This window comes from Vicugna pacos, chromosome 14 (assembly GCF_048564905.1).
Source record: "Vicugna pacos chromosome 14, VicPac4, whole genome shotgun sequence".
In the NCBI taxonomy this organism is placed as follows: Eukaryota; Metazoa; Chordata; class Mammalia; order Artiodactyla; family Camelidae; genus Vicugna; species Vicugna pacos.
Genome location: NC_133000.1, coordinates 7879609 through 7898180, shown reverse-complemented (window position 1 = coordinate 7898180; position 18572 = coordinate 7879609). Strand labels below are relative to the sequence as shown.

General features: G+C 48.1%; 1 protein-coding gene and 1 long non-coding RNA gene across 13 annotated transcripts in view; one reads left to right on the top strand and one right to left on the bottom strand.

The window, feature by feature from the left end:
• Positions 1 to 11899, top strand: part of STARD13 (StAR related lipid transfer domain containing 13) — a 451023-nt gene extending 439124 nt beyond the window's left edge. For 9 of the 11 annotated variants that reach the window (XM_072976109.1, XM_072976110.1, XM_072976108.1 and 6 more), the window contains 6 exons: positions 2877 to 3087; positions 3712 to 3826; positions 4707 to 4928; positions 5457 to 5674; positions 8631 to 8807; positions 9500 to 11899. In XM_072976109.1, coding sequence (XP_072832210.1) covers positions 2877 to 3087; positions 3712 to 3826; positions 4707 to 4928; positions 5457 to 5674; positions 8631 to 8807; positions 9500 to 9617 — 1061 coding nt within the window. In that variant the 3' untranslated portion in view covers positions 9618 to 11899. The remainder of the gene's footprint in view (positions 1 to 2876; positions 3088 to 3711; positions 3827 to 4706; positions 4929 to 5456; positions 5675 to 8630; positions 8808 to 9499) is intronic. The other 2 variants (XM_072976107.1, XM_072976106.1) reach the window with 1 other exon arrangement.
• Positions 11376 to 15012, bottom strand: LOC140701093 (uncharacterized). Of its 2 annotated transcripts, none has more exons than XR_012079923.1 (5): positions 14752 to 15012; positions 14198 to 14321; positions 13812 to 13921; positions 12932 to 13169; positions 11376 to 11658 (listed from the first exon to the last, which is right to left on the bottom strand). It is a non-coding gene; the product is annotated as an uncharacterized lncRNA (long non-coding RNA). The 2 variants fall into 2 exon arrangements; XR_012079924.1 differs by having other exon boundaries at positions 12932 to 13052; positions 14752 to 15008.
• Between the last annotated feature and the right edge of the window lie 3560 nt (positions 15013 to 18572).

The window sequence follows — 18572 nt, the reverse complement described above, 5'->3', positions numbered from 1 at the left end:
AAAAATCCAACAAACAGTTGTTGAAATAATAAAGATATTATACAGTTGTACATGACAAGAAATCTGGAGTTAAATAATTGCAGAGTCAGTTAATTCAGTGAGCCTGGCTGAAGTCAGCCTCCCTCGGTTATCGCCTTAAGGTCACAATATGATCGCCACACGTATCATTATCATGTCTTCCCAAAATCACATTCAAAGGCAAGAGGTGGGCAGAAGGGTTCTCCTCGAGCATATACCTCTTATTATCAGGGAGATAAATTTACAGACGGGCCTAGCGTATGTCTTGGTCCCATACACCAGAAATTTTACACTTTCTCCTCTAAATCGATCACTGGAAAGAGCAACGGGATTATCCTTTTTGGTTCAGGCTGACATGGTTATCCCTTGGGCTTGAGGGAAGGGCTCAACTTCCCTGAGCACACTACAGCCCAAACTGACCTGCACGTGGGTTTTCTTACAGAGGAAGCAGCAGAGAGTAGGTCTTCCCTAGGCAGCCAAGCTGGTCCCCCAGGGTGAACATCCACCAGAAGTGCTTATTTGACGTGAATCTGGACGTGGTGTCTGAGGTGCTGGCCTGGACGAGAGTGGAAGGTTAGGGAGGCAGCACTCTCACTGAGGCTCTGGGTCACCGGCTGTGACTTCCAGCAGCAAGGCTGGAGATATTCATTCCATGGATAGACCCGGAGTCAGTTTCCAAATGACTGTGGGGACAAGACGGACAGTTCTCCCGAGCAGGTCTGCTGTAGCTGTGTTGCTTCTGGGACTTTCATCAGAGTGTTGGATGGATGATGAGCATATATGAAACCCACTGGTCTACCAGAAAGAGAAGGTTGGAATGATCAAAGATGTAGTTTTAAGGCCTGATGGCTGGGAGAATTCAGAAAGGAAGAGGGAAGGAAGCTGATTTGGAGGCAGGGAGGAGACTGGACGTGCTGCTAGCCACCCTCATGGTGGACAATCATCCACACTTAGAAATGCAGCTCTAGAACAGTCTCCTGCGAGCCAAGGAAGAGGCTGGAACCACAGGAGTGCCATGTGTCACAGAAGGGTCCCAGAGGATAGGATCCAATAGGCATGCTGGATTTGGGGATGAACTACTGGACCTTCACAAGCATGTTCAGTAGAAAATAATGGACAGAAGGTATTTCCTGAGGGATAAACAAAAGAGTGAGTAGAAGGAAGCTGAGACAACATGCAGTCATGAGAAAATGTTGGCACGGAAGAGAAGGTCGGCAGTCTAAAGCTAAACGATGCATGCACTGGACATCTTACCTGAAGTAGCTTATTTAAAAGCAGTTCCAGGGCTCAAGCTGAATTTATGACACTTCAATGACAAGCTCGAAGTCATTAATAGTATCTGCTTCTGCTTCAGCACAAGCAAGAAAAAAGAAAAAGGTTTCTTGATCATTTGAACAAAATGGCTCTTCTCTGCCAACCCCAGGTCTGTCTTGTGCCAGTACACAGTGGATGCGGTGGGGGCGGGGATGGGTTCCAGAGCACTCTGTCAACCACAGAAAGAAAAACGAGAAAAAAACCACTGCTTGGAAACTAAACAACATGCTTCTAAAAAACCAATGGGTCAACGATGAAATCAAAGAAGAAATTTAAAAATACCTTAAGACAAATGGCAATGAAAACACAACCACACAAAATCTACGGGATGCAGCAAAAGCAGTCCTAAGAGGGAAGCTCATAGTGTTACAGGCCTTCCTCAGAAAATAAGAGCAATCGCAAATAGACAACCTAACCCACCATCTAAGAGAACTAGAAAAAGAACAAACAAAACCTAGAGTCAGCAGGAAGAAAGAAAGAATAAAGATCAGGGAGGAAACAAGTAAAATAGAGATTTTTTTTTTAAATAGAAAAAAAATCAATCAAACCAAGAGCTATTTTTTTGAAAGAGTAAACAAAATTGACAAACCTCTGGCCAGAACGCTCAGCTCATGGTCAGGCTTTTCCAGAATTGGGATTTGCTGGCTGACTGGGGCCAGGAGTGCGCCCGGCCCCGGGACGTACGGTGGCGAGAGGGACGGGGCTTGGGCAGGGGCCACGCCACAGCCCTGGAGCAGCAGACGCCACAGCTTTTTATCAGGCACCCCTACCAGCAGGGGGGATCTGAGCGTGCATACTCACTCACTTTTAATAATATAAATACATTGTGATATACTGTGCACATCATAAAACACATCCAATCAGTATTTTTAAAGCAGGAGAGAAAACATAAACACCATTACACTCTCTAAGAGCTGCTTCCCACACCCTTCGGAGCACAGATCCCTGAGAGGCCTGCGCTGGAACCTGGTGTTTGAAGAAAGACCACAGGGATCACCTGAGTGAGCTCCTGACTGTCTTTCAGGGTGAGAGGAATCAGGGTAGTGAGTCAGGCCTAAAAGATCACGAACAAACACAACCGGGAGGCAGCAAAATGCAACACGGAGCACCCATTTTTCTATGGTTTTTCCATTTCATTCACCTCGTTCTTGGGGCCAGTTCCCTCTCAAGCCAGCACGGCCAGCGCCCAGCGCCCCCGCAGGGACGCCCCCAAGGGGAACTGGCTCCTCTCCTCCGAGCCCGGGGCAGCCTGGGGAGGGCAAGAGGTTTGAAAGCAGGCGAGGAGGTGGATTGCTCTACGGGAGTAAGAAAAGCCAGCACAGGGTGCTCCTTGCCAAGTCCTGCCTCATCGTTGGGACTCGGGGCTCTGGAGTTAGGCCCTGGGGCTCCCGCCCTGCAGAGAAGCAGGGGCGTCTCTGCACCGTTAGCTGGCGTCGTCCTCACTGGCGACGATGACGACGCCCGTGCGTGTGTCCCCGGGAAGGGGCGCTGGCTCGCTCCCTCCTGCTGGCTCCTCTCATAGCCGGGCCCCCCCTGTTCCGCAGATGTCCCCAGAGAGCAGCGGCTGCAGGCAGCGCAGGCAGCCGTCCTGCTGCTGGCGGACGAGAGCCGGGAGGTGCTGCAGACGCTGCTGTGCTTCCTCCACGACGTGGCCAGCGCGGTGGAGGAGAACCAGATGACGTCCATGAACCTGGCTGTGTGTCTGGCCCCCTCCCTCTTCCATCTGAATTTACTGAAGAAGGAAAGCTCCCCCAGGTGGGTTTTTCTGAGCAGGCGCACTAATCCTAAACCAGGTGTTCCCCACAGTGACTGAGCAAAAACTTCTCCTGTCGGATTTCAACTTGAGGATGTATCAGCACGTGCTTTATAGTCAGAAAATGTTTGGAGGCCACCTAATTGTTGTGGCTCAGAGTCATGGAGCTATCACAGTAACACTGAGGAATGGCCTTGGTGATCCAGAACACCTGGAGTTTTGTTTTGTTTTGTTTTGTGTATGTTCACAGAAAGGAGGGAGAGAGTACACGAAGTAGTATTTTACAATCTTTAATTTTTTTGTTAAAGGCTAGATTTAAGGCCCAAGCACAGCAGCTTGCAGTGAAGTGGTTTCAAACTTGGGAAAAATAGGTTAGTTTCTCCCCCAGCAGTTATGCCTGCCCTTGTATTTTTCCAAGGCTTTTCATCATGGGCTGTCAGACTCAGCCTGACTCAGGATATCTAAGACGTGTGGTCACTGTTTTTATTTGGAAATGAGAAAGTCTGGGATCGGGGGGCGGGGGGGGGGGGGCGTCTGGGCATAAAGACATAGCAAAGGGATGCGCTCTGTACTGTGAGAAGCTCTTGGATTTGGGCTCCACTGAGGACTCTCCCCTTCAATTCCAGAGTCATCCAGAAGAAATACGCCACCGGGAAGCCGGATCAAAAGGACCTCAGTGAGAATCTGGCCGCAGCTCAGGGGCTGGCCCACATGATCATGGAATGCGACAGACTTTTTGAGGTGAGCGAAAGACTCCGACTGCCTTCCTCACAGCTCTTGGAACTCGGTGAGACGCTCGGAATGGTTGCTACGCTTAGGGCTTATTTCTGTTTGTTCTCGATTCTATATTGACACTGGTACCCGCCACAGATCTGGTCTTTGCCGCCCAGAAACGTGGGGAGCTAGCTGCATAACTGAGGCTTTGACAGTTAAAGACTCTGGGGTTTACCATGTTGATGGTGTTTATGAAAACAGGTACCTCAACCTCAGGTGCCAGGTCCCAGGCCAGCCAGACACCTATGTTATATTTGATGTGACCTCGGGACTTGATTAGAATCAACATCTGTGTGTGTGTGTGTGTGTGTGTGTGTGTGTGTGTGTGTGTGTGTGATACTGGGCATCACTGTTAACTCAGAATCAATGACAGCTTATGAACACAGCCACAGATATGCTAAAGAAACAAGTGAACTAGACTGCTGGCAAACTTTTTGTAGCAAAATTGGCATTTGCAAATGGGAGAAGTGTGCTAAAAAGGTAAAGCTATTTCTAAGTCATATTTGAGGTTTCCCTTAAGTCTGTGCACTCTCAGTTTCCTGAGCCCAGGTTTTGCCAAACTGAATAAAAGTACCTTACAAGTAAAATCAAAGGAAAATGGAAAGAATGAATGGGCAGTCCTGGCAATGTTTTGAATAATAAATATAGCCTCAAACAGATTTGCGTTTCCTGACTTTAGGAAGGCCTCCCCAACCCCCTTGTCACTGATCTTAGATAAACATCTCTTGCCCCGCGGCACTCGGCCCATTGCCCATCAGTGGTTTTCCACGAGGTTACTTTGCTTTCTCTGTTAGTCTTGGCGTTTCTTAGCTCAGTGCTTCGCTCTTCCGTGCATCCATTGGTTCAGGTCCCGCTTGAGATGGTGGCCCAGTCTCATAACTCGTATGTGGAGGCTGAGATCCATCCTCCAACTCTGGAAGACCTGGGGGCCCAGCTGGAGGAGAGTGGGGCCACTTTCCACACATATCTGGAACAGCTCGTCCAGGGCCTCCAGAAGGAAGCCAAGGAGAAGTTCAAAGGCTGGGTCACGTGTTCCAGTGCAGACAACACAGATCTTGCTTTCAAAAAGGTAATCTCAGGGCTTGGGATTCAACCTTCTAAGAGCCAAGTCTCACAACCAGGGATTTGTTTTGCTTTGAAGAAGGCTGCTCTGTCCTCGAGGCTTGGCTCACACATGAATCAGTCCAAGACCACTCTGGAGTCTGATTGCAGACTGGGGAACCAGACTGCTGGATCCCAGGCCTGGCCCTGTCCCTTAGCTGTGTGACGTTGGGTCAGTCACACGCCTCTCTGTGCCTCTGTTTGCTCATTGGCATGATGGACATAATCATAGTACCACTGTCAGAGGAGGGCTATTTAAAAATCAGAGGGGTAGGAACAGTGCCGGCCACACAGGAAGCCCTGTGTGTGTTGGTTATCATTTTTATTATCATCCTTCTTTTAAGCTTAAGGATGAATGTTTTAAAACTGAGGCATGCAGAGCCATGACTTCAAGCTACATAATCAGCGGTGTTTTTTGAATGCCCAGTGGAGAACGGTTGGTTTTTGTCAGAACCAGTGACCGACCCCTTCAGCCTTTGCTGCTGTCTTTCCCGAGGTGGGAGACGGGCCCCCGCTGAAGCTGTGGAAGGCGGCTGTGGAGGTGGAGGCGCCCCCCTCGGTGGTTTTGAACCGCGTGCTGAGAGAGCGCCACCTGTGGGATGAGGATTTTGTGCAGTGGAAGGTGGTGGAAACTCTGGACCAGCAGACAGAAATCTATCAGTACGTGGTGAACAGCATGGCGCCCCATCCCTCCAGAGACTTCGTGGTCCTCAGGTAAGCCTGGCTCCGGGGTTTAAGACGTTCTGTTCCGAAAGCAGGAGAAGAGCGGCCGGCTGAAGCATTTCAGAGTTCTCCCACCCGGGCCCAGCCGCCGGGGAGCACGCAGCCGGCCCTCACTTCCCAGGGTGACAACTTTCGCTGCCGTGTCTGCGCCCGACTCGCGGCTTCTCTCATCAGCGCACAGCCCTGCCGGCTCGCTCGTGGCCTCTTTCATCACGGAGCGCACGGTTTATCGGGCCCCGAATACCGTTCGTTTCCTCCGAACAGAGTCCCGACAGTAGCTGCGGTTTGTCCAGTTGTACTTTCTGCCAGATTACGCACATTGAATCTGACTGGCTTTTCTCCTGATTTTGCCTTTCTCCCCCTTGGAAAGCAAGGCCTCCGTTGTGTCACTCTCAGTCTGGAGTGTGCGTAACTTCAAAATCCATCTGTGTGACTTCAAGTGTTCATAACTCACTTCCACGCACGGAAACCTCAGCACAGCCCTGGAGGGCCCGCTACGCTGGCACGCCTGGATGTCCAGAAGGAGTTCAGAGCCTGACAGGGCTTGCGAGTCCTGTGTCTACTGTTGAAATGTTGCTTCTCATAGATTTCTGGGCTGCGTTCGGGACCCCTGCTCTCGGGGTTCGGAATTAGATGCTCCACCGGCAGCAGGAAGCTTGCGCAGTAGAGCGCTGGGCATGGGCTGGTGCGTCGGTGTTGAATCAGAAAGAACAGGGGTTGAGGACACTAACAAACCCCAAGAAATATAATTAACTCAATAGTCCTTTGTTATTGATAATTGATGGTGAATACTGTCTCTTCTCATAGATGAGCAGTATAGAAGGAATCACTCGGGAAATTCCCAAATGCATATTTAAAATAGTTCCTTTATCAAACTAGTCTTGATGGGAAACTAAAGGTTACTTTTCACATGGGCTAGTTATGCCTTTGGAATTGGTCCTTAGGACCTTGAATTTTAAGCGTCATTTTTTCCCTAAATATATGTGTTTATCTTAGCAACCTTGGGATCCTGGTGGACAGTGTGGGTGGCTGTAAGGGTGGCTTATTACCACGGTTACTGAGACATTAGTCATATCCTGGAAGTTAAACTTTCCACCTTCACTCCTGCAAGAAAATTGAATAGTTCTAGCATGGCCGCCGTGGGGGTGGGGCCACGCCATAGCCCGCCTCTCCCCTCACCTTAGGGGAGGCTGAGGGCCAGAGTCCAAGCACGGACCCGCCCTCCTTCCATTCATCCTGCAGTGCCGCCCGCCTGCTGTTTCTCGTGGATCTTCCCATCACTGCCGGGCGCCAGGCACCTTCAGAGGCTCCAGGGATACCCAGGGAACAGCGCAGACCGCAAGCCTGCTCTCTCCAGGCTGCTCCTTTATCAGGGAGAGAGAGTCAATAAATAATAAGTAAGGCGGATAGGATTATTTATCTTGGCGTGATTTAAGTAAGACAGAGGGATAGTAAGGGGAGGAATTTAAAATACAGTAGTCAAAGCAGAGTCTCACTGCATTGATATTTGAGCCAAGACTTGAAGGACAAGGTGGGTGGACCATGAGGTGCTGAGGGAGAAGAACTCAGCACTTAGGAGGATTAATAATGAACCAGTCATGTTTCCTGCAAAAGGAATTCCTTGTGATTATGATATAAAAGGCAGAAAGTGACAGGTAGGAGAGGAAGTCACAGGCTGAGGTACTTCCTGTCTTCAGAGCGTCTCCCCATCTAGGCCAGCGCACACATGGCTGGTCTCCTCTTAGCAGTACTGTGTTTACATCTCACTTTATCCCTTTCTCTAGTTCCTCAGGAACTTCCAGTGATAGTCACTGAAGTCTTTTCCCTTCTATCCCCACAAATCTGTACAGTCTTCAGTCTTCATTGTTAGTCACAGCACCCGCGTGGAAAGAGAATGGTCTCACTCACGGAGAGGTTGCTTCGCATTTGTGTAGGGCTTGCTTATTCCCAAATTCCAGGTAATAGTTTCTCCTTCTGGTGCAAGGACAGGACGAGGTGCTAGATGAGGTTACGAAGCACGGGGGTGGGACCCGTGACACAAACAGCTGAGGTTATAATCATCCAACCTATCCTATGGTAGAAGTCACTGTTACAGAGGTGCTCACGTGGTTCCTGACTCCCATCTACAACCTCTTCGCAGGTGGTAGCCCCCTATGCTTGAATAGCTCCAGTAACAGTGAACTCCCTAGCCCCATAGCCCACTCCATTTCTGAAGAATGCACATCGTGAGACAGCTGTTTTCTGCACTGAGTTGAAACATGCCTTTGTATCTCTCCTTTTGAGCATCAAATCAACTGTATTTATTTCTTCTCCCACTCCAGAGCCACTCAGGGACTTGAAGGCAATTAACTGTGTCTAGTTTTCTTCAAGCTAAGCATCACCAGTTCATTTATCCTTTCAGACGTGGGTTGAGCATCACCTCCTCCAGGAAGCCTTCCCCTGTATGCCTCCCTTTCCATTCCACATGCTCTCAGAGCGGGAGTGCTCCGTGCACGGCCATATCACTGCACTTGCCACGGTGTTTTAGGGTTCTCTCTGTGGGTCCGTTCTCATCCTGGGCTGGAGGTCTTTGTGTCCTTAGCGTCGTCTCAGAGCTTGCACATCCGGTAGATGTTTGCCGAATGAACTAAATGAACGGGTCCTAATCCCAAAGGGTAAGGCCAGCCCTTCGATGGTGGGCAGGAGCGTCTGCAGACTCCCTTGGGGATTCCAAAGGCAGATCTGAAAGCTGCAAGACCACTTCTGACCTCTGGGGCGGAGGGCCGAGGCCCTTGCTTTGAACTGCGCTGTATAAACGTTACACGCACTTATGGAAACCATTAGCTTAATCCAAGTAACTGGGCCTGGAATTTGAGCAGGAAAATGCAAGTGTAAACCTCAGTGCTGCGCTCAAGGTCTTCTTTCTCTCTCGGCCGTAATTCTGAGGTGCGGGTTTGTTTTGCTGCAGGACCTGGAAGACTGATTTGCCCAAAGGAACGTGCACCCTGGTGTCCCTCTCCGTGGAGCACGAGGACGCCCAGCTCATGGGCGGTGTGCGGGCTGTGGTGATGGACTCTCAGTACTTAATAGAGCCGTGTGGCTCCGGCAAGTCGCGGCTGACCCACATCTGCAGGGTGGACCTGAGGTGGGTGTGCGCTCCCGGGTGACAGGCGCGGCTCCGAGGCTCAGCTCCTGTTCGTCATCCGATTCCTTCCGTCATGGCCCTTCCCCTCACTGCCATTATCACACTTCCAGAGACGACTGTGGGCCTCCCCTGCTTTTCCTCCTTCCACCCTTGCTAAAATGCTGGCGCTCTCCTGCAGCCCTTTGCTCATCTTGAAGCATCTCCAGTTTGTCCCCACTTGTATTTCTGTGCTTCCAGGACAGAGCAAACTCTAGCACGTAGTAGATACTTGGTGAATCCGAGTCCCCCCTGCTCGTGTTTCTCTTCAGCCTGTCCCCCTTGGCTGCTCCCTCCAGTGGCCCTCCTTTGGGAAGAAACTAACCTAAATCCAGCTCCCTCGGGGCATTCGTGATGCTGAACCGAGTTCTTGCTCTGGGTGCATGTGGACTGAGTTTTCTTGGTAATTCCTAGAATTTAGTCCGACTGGCCCCTGAGAGGCTGTCATCCTAAAGCACCCGTGAGTGCTGGGAGGAGAGACTGAGCACTTGGCTGAAAAGGCATTTTAAGGCCCCTGACGACAGAATGAAGGTCTCAGACCCTCAGAGCAGCAGCCCCGAGGGGAACGCAGGGCACGAGCACAGCCCTGTCGAGTATGACAAGTCGTGATCTGGAAAAAGATTTTCCCACTTCCTTTCTGATTTTTGTCCCCACAGAGGTCACTCCCCAGAATGGTACAATAGAGGCTTTGGACACCTGTGTGCAGCGGAAGTTGCCAGGATTAGAAACTCTTTTCAGCCTCTCATTGCTGAGGGTCCAGAAACGAAAATCTGAGTTTTCCCCAGTGTGACATCAAACTCAGGGAAGAGAAAGCGAAAGCAAACACTCGTGGGAGAGCGTGTGCTCCTGAGAAGGCGAGAGGGAGACAGAAACTGATTGACAAGGTTTATGCTTAAACATGGAAGCACTGAGAAGTCGGAATGTTGAAGATGCAGGAATTTCCAAGAACTTTTCTAGCCTTCCTGGAGATGGCTATAGCCCTACTAATATATTTTTAAAAATCAGAACATTTATCTATGTTACTTAAAATTAAATGGATTATTCCTTGTGTGTTGCCTAATTTGCTATTTAAAGGCTTCTACGAAGCATATTCTTAACTGTAAATACATGTATGTATAGCATATGTACATATGTGTGTATATCTCCATCTTTACTGTATATATGTAAAATACCATTTTATATATAACTGCGTATTTTGAAGAGGAACACATCTGATTCGGCGAGTCCCTTCCCCCATTGTTCTTTCCAAGCTGCTCTGGGCCCCATCTCCCCGCTGTCCTGTAAGCTGAGCAGGATCTGCTGCCAACACCAAAGTGTGAAAATACGTAGGCTGCCCTGATGTTTAACCAAAGATTAGCCAACCAAAGGACAACAGCATTAAATGGGTCTTGCCTGTTGTCAGTTTGTGTTATTCAAAAACTGAGCGTGGAGTGTTGATAAAGCAAGGAAAAGAATATTTAGTCCTCTTTAAAGCAAAGACACAGGTGAGAAGTCATTACCAAATTCAAGGTTGGCTGACCAGTTGCCACGGGGCCAGCAGGGGCCGTTTCAGTGAAATGTCGGGCGCTGGTGGACCACTGGAGTCAGCGCGAGTGACTGAAACAGAACCTGTGTTTCCCTGCCGATTAGAGCTGGAAATAACCTCCGTTGCATATTCACCGCCAAAGGGAGCCTCTGTGTCTTGTTGCATTCTCATAGATACATTTCGTAATGTTCTTAAATGTCCTTCTATTTGACCAGTGGCCTATTTGGTCACAGTTAGTTGGCATTTTCTTACCAATGCATTGCACTGACTTTAACTCTGGACACCAGACAAAGGGAGATGATGGTCATGCAAGAGTCCTGGACCATTACAGCTTCAGGGAATTCTAATATTGCTACGTAGGACACTCTCAAGATAGAATTCATTAAACTTTTGCAATCTGAAAGACAGGGTTTTAAACTAACATTAAGACCAAAACTGTGTTCTTCAATTAGTTTTAGACAATAGAAACAAGTTTGTTAAGTCCATGTTTCTTCATTAGCCAGTCAAGCTACCTATGCATTTACCCCAACCTTATTTATTATTGTAGAGACTAAGCAAACTGACTTCCTTAACCAATTGCCAATGAATTTAAGTTGTTTTTTTTTATTGTAATTCAACAACTGTAGAGAGGAAGATAATTTATTGTGTTTGGTTTCAGGGAGAGATTGGTATCATAATTTAGCAATCGGTGTTGGAGGAAAAAGAAACTTAAATGAGTGTTTTCCCCTTTTTTTGTATTGTATGCATTTATGTAATGTTTTCTCTTATCAGCAATGTGCAATTCTTTATTGAGAGGAATAAAAATGCTATATGTGAGTTCTGTATGGTACAAGTAAAATCATACTGTTCGAATTATGACCTGGGAATTTTTGTTTCCTTGCCTACCTAAGAAGGTGGCGGCAAACCCCTAATTTTCCATTTGGGCAGTGCCCTGTGAGCAAAAGATTCACCTCTGCCATGCATCTTAAATTTAACTATAAATGCTGGATTACTTTAACAGGCATAGACAAGATCATGAAGTGAATTTTAATCTAGCTTAATGCTGGTCCTACTCCAGAGATGGGACCCTATGTTTTTGGAAAATATGACAGGCACACAAGGACAAATGGTGGTATGTCACCTAGAGCAGGGCTTCTCCAGCCTTAGCGGCACATGGATCACCTGGAGATCTTGTTACAATGCAGACTCTGATTCAGGCAGTTGGGGGTGGGCCTGAGAGTCTGCATTTTCAACCAGCTTCAGGGATGCCCAGACTGCAGGCCCGGAGATCACACCCTGAGAAGCCAGAGCCTAGAGGATATTTAAAACAGAATGAAAACAAATATGATTGTATTTCTGACTCCCCTTCTCTTCAAATTACCTGACATTTTAATTTTATGCACATATTAATCACATCACTGCTGCATAACAACACAGAACATCTTTAAAACAAGAAAAAGAAAAAAGAGGAAAAAGAGCTTGTTTGTCAAATACCACAGTATTTTATTCATTGTTATCTTGCCAATGGAAATAAAATATAATATTGCCTTAATATTATATTTATACCTCATGTATATTTTTACCTCAATTGTTGGTATCAATCATCAATTGTAAATAAATAATTGCCAAGGCAAATAAATTTATATACATTAAATATATCCTTTTTTTCTATAAAATTTGATTTTCATACTTCACCCTGTAGGTGGAAAACCTGCTTCCTAAGGAAGACTTCTCTCTAAGACAGCTCGCCATGAGTTTGACTCCTCGGTACCACAGTGAACATCTCCCTTAAATATAAGGAGTTACATGAAAGTGAAGATTGTTGTCTACAGACGTTCAGTAACAGTCTTGGTGCCTTAACCTGTGGGTAGGGATTTTGTTTACATTTCATTGTTCTTAAATCTAGAAGCTAGAGAACAAAGGTATCGTATTTTTATGGAAGATTCAAGGAACTCTAGCTACATTTCATTTTCATTGAGTGAACTAGAAACTGAGACTTACGGCTGCCCCACTAGACCGTGAAGAACAGCCGTATCTGACTCTGAGCCCCCTGCCTTCCTCCCCTGCACAGTCAGCCCTCCATATCCACAGGTTCTGCATCCAAGGATTCAACCTACCATCAATCAAAAGTATTCGAACCAAATACAAGAAAGTTCCCAAAAGCAAAACTTGAATTTGCTGTGCACCGGCAACTATTTACATACCATTTACATTGTATTTACAACTATTTACATATCATTTGCATTGTATTAGGTATTATGAGTAATGTAGAGATGATTTAAAGTATACAGGAGGACGTGTAGGTTATATGCAAATACTACATACACTGCTTTATATAAATTAAAGGACTTGAGCAATCCCTGGATTTTGGTAACTGAGCCAATCCCCTGCAGATACCCACGGATGACTGTATGTTTTCCTTCTCAGAAATGACAGAGGTAGCCCCTAATTAAGCAAGCAGGTGCCCTCAAACATTCTCAGCTACAGGCTACAAAAGCCACAGCAGCCCTAAAGATGGTATGCCCCCGTGAAAATTATCCAAACTCTGCTCTCTGCCCTTCACTCTCATGCCGCCTCCCATTACCTGAAGGTTTCGCTTTCACAGGCAAAGGAAGAATTTCAACTGCTCCCTTCCTCTTCTACGTGAAACAAGAGAACATGGTTGTCATTCTAGCAGCCGCAGGCACCAGCATGGTTCTGGGACCCTGGAGCAGATGAAATCCAAACTTGACTCTGAGTCTGCGTCACGAAGTTCTTAGGCATGAAACTGTTCTGCTTCTGTCTTTTGATATTTGGCCACAGAAAAACCAGTCGTATGACTTCTGAGAAAGTTAATGTAAAGGGGTAAAACAGACCCCAGTCAGGTAGAGTGTCACTCTTCATGTAGCGCTTGCAATGACTATGAACCATCCAGGTGGAGATACTCAGCCACCAGCGGGACACACAGGTCTGAAACATTAAGAGAGTGACCAGGGCCCAAAGCTGGAGGTATGTCCCATGTTCACTGGAGCTATGTTGTCCCTGCCTCTCCTGGCCGTACAGGTAGTGGTCCAGTGAGACAAGCCACTCTTTCTCGTCTCTGTGACTTTGCATTGACCTCCTCCCCATCTTGTTGGTCACATGATAGCCCATAGATTCCTCAAAACCCTACTTCGGCATCATTTGCTCATGGACTTTCCTGACCACCTGTCTGAATTCCTCTTGCATCTTCATATGTTAATTTCATCGCATGAACCACATCTCATTTAGTTATTTGGCCATAAATCTAACTCTTCCCCTAGACTATAAGCTCTTAGGGACAAGGACCATGTCTTACTCAGCTCTGAAACTCCATCTCCTAGGACACCTTCTGCTACGTTATTATATAAGTATTTAAAACGAACCGGGCATAAAGATAAGAGGAGCCAAAGAAATGGAAGTCATAGCCTAGTGCAGAGTATTCCAAAGCTAATGAAATAACTTACATTTTGTGTTTTGACTACTTCAACTCTCCAATAACACAAAGAATGGAGAATTAGCTGGTCTTCCAAGAAGTTAAATGCAGTGGTTTCTGAAATTAGCAAATGCTGAACATCTGCTTGCAGAAAATAGGACAATTGGGTTAGTTAATTCATTGGACACATATGTGTGGAGCTCACCATGTGCCAGACACTGTTCTAGGTGTTCAGTAAATAAAACAATGAATAAAATCAGTGAATAAAACAGACCAAACAAATCCCTGTCCGCATGGAACTTATGGTTTGGTGGAGAAAATACCCAAGAAACAAGATAAATAAATGACTTGGGAAGCTTTCCGGAAAAAACTAAAACAGAGGAAGGAGATGCATTAGACAGTCTGGGAAAAGCTCACCGAGGGCCTGGAGTGGAGAACTATTCAAAACGACACGCTGTGTACTTTCCCTCCAGCTCCCTGGGAGTGGCTGAAATTACAGTGGTGGGAATGATCCATTAGTCCGTTTGCTGGGACTTACTCCCTGTGAAGGAAAAGCAGCGGAGTCGAATGAAGCCTCCGAGGGTCCACTTGCTGATGGGGGTGGCCGCGTCTCCCAGCCCGTCAGAAAGCAGGGCCCCCGCAGGCCCTGCAGGTTAAGTCAGGAGCCCCCGCGGCCCGGCCGCGGCGTTCGCGGTGGACGTCCCCACACCCACACCCGGCCCTGCTGACCGCGACCACGCCCCTGTCAGCTCACTGCTGGGCCCCACACGTCGGTCACACTGGCACCGGGGTCCTGGGACGGAAGAGCCCGCTCTCCGCGTGACACTTGCTTACGGAACCGGTCCCAGCGCCTCCCTAAATCCCCACAGGTGACACTTGTGTGCAGATTCAACCAACACACCGGGGAGAAGTACAAGATAGGCCGTAACTTAAAGCTGCAGGCACCCAAACCTGACCCCGGAGGCTCTGACCTCTCGGCCCGCCGCGCGGGGACCCGCCGCTCAGCCCCCACTCTGGCGACCAGTGAGCGCCCGCTGCAGCCCGCCTCGCTCCGGCCCCGGGCCCCAGCACCTAGTGTGTCGAACAGGCGCCGATGGGCGAGAGGAATTCGCCTCAGCCGAAGACCGGCTTCATCCACGCACCGGCCGCGCGGCGCCACCCGAAGACCCGGAAGATAACCACACCTTGGAGGCGCGTGGGTTCGTTGCCCTAAACCGGGGCCCATCCCAGGGAAAAGTGGCGCCTGTGACGGCGCTTCTTCGCCTTCCCTTTCCGGCCCCTGTCCACGCAGCCACCTCGGTGCGTATCAGTCATCCCATCTGCTGAAAAGCTGACTGATGACATTTTAATGTGAATGAGTTTCAGCCGGAGCTGCTTCACTATTGATTTGCATAATAGAGCCTTTTATCACATTATTGGGCATCTGAGGCTTTCTCTCCTGTTACAGGAATTCAGGCATCAGCAGGTAGATGGGAGCTATTTTTGGAATAAAGAAGAGCCTGAAATTACACTTCCACATAAAAAAGCCTAACGCTGAAGGTCACCTGATCTCTTTGTTCTTGGAGGGCTGGAGGGGGTGGGGTCTCTTCCCCCACTTGGCCCCTCCTTCCCTGGGGAAGCTTGGGTGCTGGGCTCCGGGGACAGAAAGGGATGGGAGCTTAGCCTGAATTCAGAAGGGCTTTTCTAGGCAGCCTCCTCCCACCCGGCCCTTCCTTCCACCACTTCAACACTGTCTGAATCTCAGCTTTTCTTCTCTGAGAATCCCCACCCCCATTCCTTGGGTTTCCAAGCCCATTAAGCATTTTCTGAAGAAGCCCCCGAGAAGGTATGTGGTATCCACTTTGTCTCAATCCTATAATGCACAGCTTTGCCAGGAACTCTGTGCCCAAGGAAGACCCAAGGGAGCACCCACATCCAGCGGTGGCAGCCAGGGGAGACGGGACCCTGCCTTTCTGGGGCTGGTGGGGCAACAGGAGGTGGGCTTCCCACAGACTCCAAATGGACAAGAGTTGAAGACGTCGAGTGAGGGAGTACCAAACTGTAGATTACCAGGCAAAAAAAACAAGACTGCTGGATTTGGGGTATTCATTGGTTTTCCTTGTGTTCCTGCAGTTTCTCTGTTGCTCCCTCATCTATCAGGAAAAATAAGAAGGAAACAGGCATAACTCTCAATTCTATTTACACCACAGAGTGGGCTGACTTCCATAGAGATGAGCAGTTCAAATTATTTTGGAGAAATAAAGCTGCCCAATCATCTGAAATGAAATATACTCTCTAACGAGCAGCCATGGTGTCCTGAGGAGGACACCATCCATCACTGGGGTCTACGGGGGCTGCCTGCTGGGACGAGGAACACATACTCCAGAACCGGGCTTCTCTTCTAGAACTTTATAAAACTGAACATTCAACTCAAAAGAAGCTTAGAAATGGCAACGGAAAGCAGATTTCTTCTTAGTTTTCTATCCCCCCAGCAGTGTATGTACAAAGCATAAAAAATATCAAAGCAGCAATGCAGTGTTTCAAACAAAATGCAGCAGCAGTTGGGCCGCCTTGCTTGCTTTTCAGACCGCTGTGTGGCCATCTCATCTTCCCCATAAATCTCAAAATTCACATTTAACTGAGCCCTGCTCCCCTGTAGTCCTGATGACTCAGTCACTGTTCAGGGCCCAGACAATCACAAAGCAAGCATCAAGCAGGCTCCTTTACATGAAATGAAGGAATTTTAAACAACTGTACACACAGCAACAGCTGTTGCTTCTTGGAACTGAGTAAGACGGAGAAAGGGACAGTCTTTCTCTGAGCAGACAGAAGGACACCTTGTAATTTTTGCTCAAGGACTGGGGAGTGTAAAACGAACAGCTCTTCGTGTTCCCACATTCCATTGTCAAGATGTTATGCAGAGATCGGAAATAGACTGGAGGTGACATCACGTGGGCAGTGCAACTCGGGCAGAGACTGTCTAGCGGCGGTATTTCCCAGGGCGTGGTGAAGGTCGCTGAAATGCAACAAAGGACTCAAGGCCAGGAGAGGCAGCAGGCAGGCTGGCAGTCCACCCCACATTCTCCAAGTGGGATCTGAAGCCTGGTGAGGGGAACAGCCGTGAACCAGAGCTTCACATCTAGCAGTGCAAACATCCCGGGAACCTTCCGACTCCCTGATAAAGAGCTAAGGTTTCAGATTATCAGCAGCCACACGTGGAACAAACTCCCCCTTAAGGAAAACGTAGGGAGGCGACAATAGCTGTGTGCATTGAGGTCCTGCTGTTTACCCAGGACTTTTCATACACACTCACTTATACGTACGTATGTAAATGCATTTTGTGGATCAATCCTCACAACAACCCAAAGAAATAGATACTATTATCTCTGTTTCTTAGAAGAGTAAGTTAAGCACAGAAGGGATAAGTAACTTTCCTGAAATCACCCAACCAGGACTGAAACCCAGGCAATCTGAGCGTGCTCTACTGCTTCCCTTCATGTGGAAGAGGATAATGAAATCAAGGATCTGGTGCGGAAGTCAGGGAGCTATGCTGTCTGTGAGAGCACCTGGGGCAGGAGTTGGCTGCGCAGATCTTCTAAAGGTGACATTCTGAGTGTAACTGCAATAGCCTCCATCATGAAGAAGACACTAAGACAGTGGGGCTGCCCAGCAGGCCCTCTGGTGAGGCCGGGCTTGGAAACAGCGAGCGGGACATCAGGAAGGGACCACCACGCTCTCTCTCTAGCCAGGCTACTCTGTCCAGCCCTCCGCAGCACCTGCTAGGGGAGGGGAGATGCTAATGTGACTCACCGAGGTCCATGACATTGTTTGGACATGGTCCCAGCGTTGCCAGGTGGCACCCATCGTGCGTGCGCCTTCCTCTGTGCACACAGCTGGGCGGGTCAGTACAGCCAATGTGCCGATGGATCCCCTGCCCAGGCCTGTGGCACACGGGGCCTGCTCAGTCCTAAGATTTAGGTTCAGAGGCAGTGGGAGCCCTTTACTATAACTCTCAGACATTGGCACAGCTATCAATAAAGATGTCTTCTGATTTCCTTCTGCTATTGTTTCTGTGCATAGAGAGCCTTCCAAGCCTGGGGGAGAGGGATCATGGGTAAGAGATGACCAAGATCTCAGCCCTACGAGGTAACAGTATCTCATGCCATTAAAATTATCTCATGCCATTAAAATTATGCCCTGTTTCCTAGAAACAGGGCAAAATTTCAAGAACAGATTCAAGGGCAGTGTCAGGAAGTCTGAAGCCAAGAATGTACTGAGATCTCAGAATGTATTGAGGACAGCAACAAATAAACAATAGCAATAAAAGAAAGACTTGTAAAAGGCATATTCAGTGCAAGAATAAAGACTAGGAAGGGACAGGCCTGTGCTTGCTGTGGATATTACATCGACAGAAGATGAACGGAAAGCAGAAAGATTCCTTCCTTAGAGCATCCTCAACTCTCCAACCATAAACACCTCCCTCCTGAAAAGTAGTTCCCTAAAAATGTAAACCAAACACTGGTTCATAGTGTGGTTTAAAAATATGTCCACAAATTATTTGGCCTCTCTCTTCAAGAGATGGAGCTTAATTCCCTCTCCTTGAGTGTGGGCTGTATTTAGTGACCTGCTTCTAAGGAACAGAATGTGGTAAAATAACAGCGATTCACTTCTTATAGATGGATACCCAGGAGTGGAAGTGCTGGACCATACATTACATTTTGTTTAACATTTTAAGAAACTACCAAACTACATTCCGAAGTGGCTGCCCCATTTTACCCTCCCGCCAACAGTCCATCAGGAATCCAATTCTTCC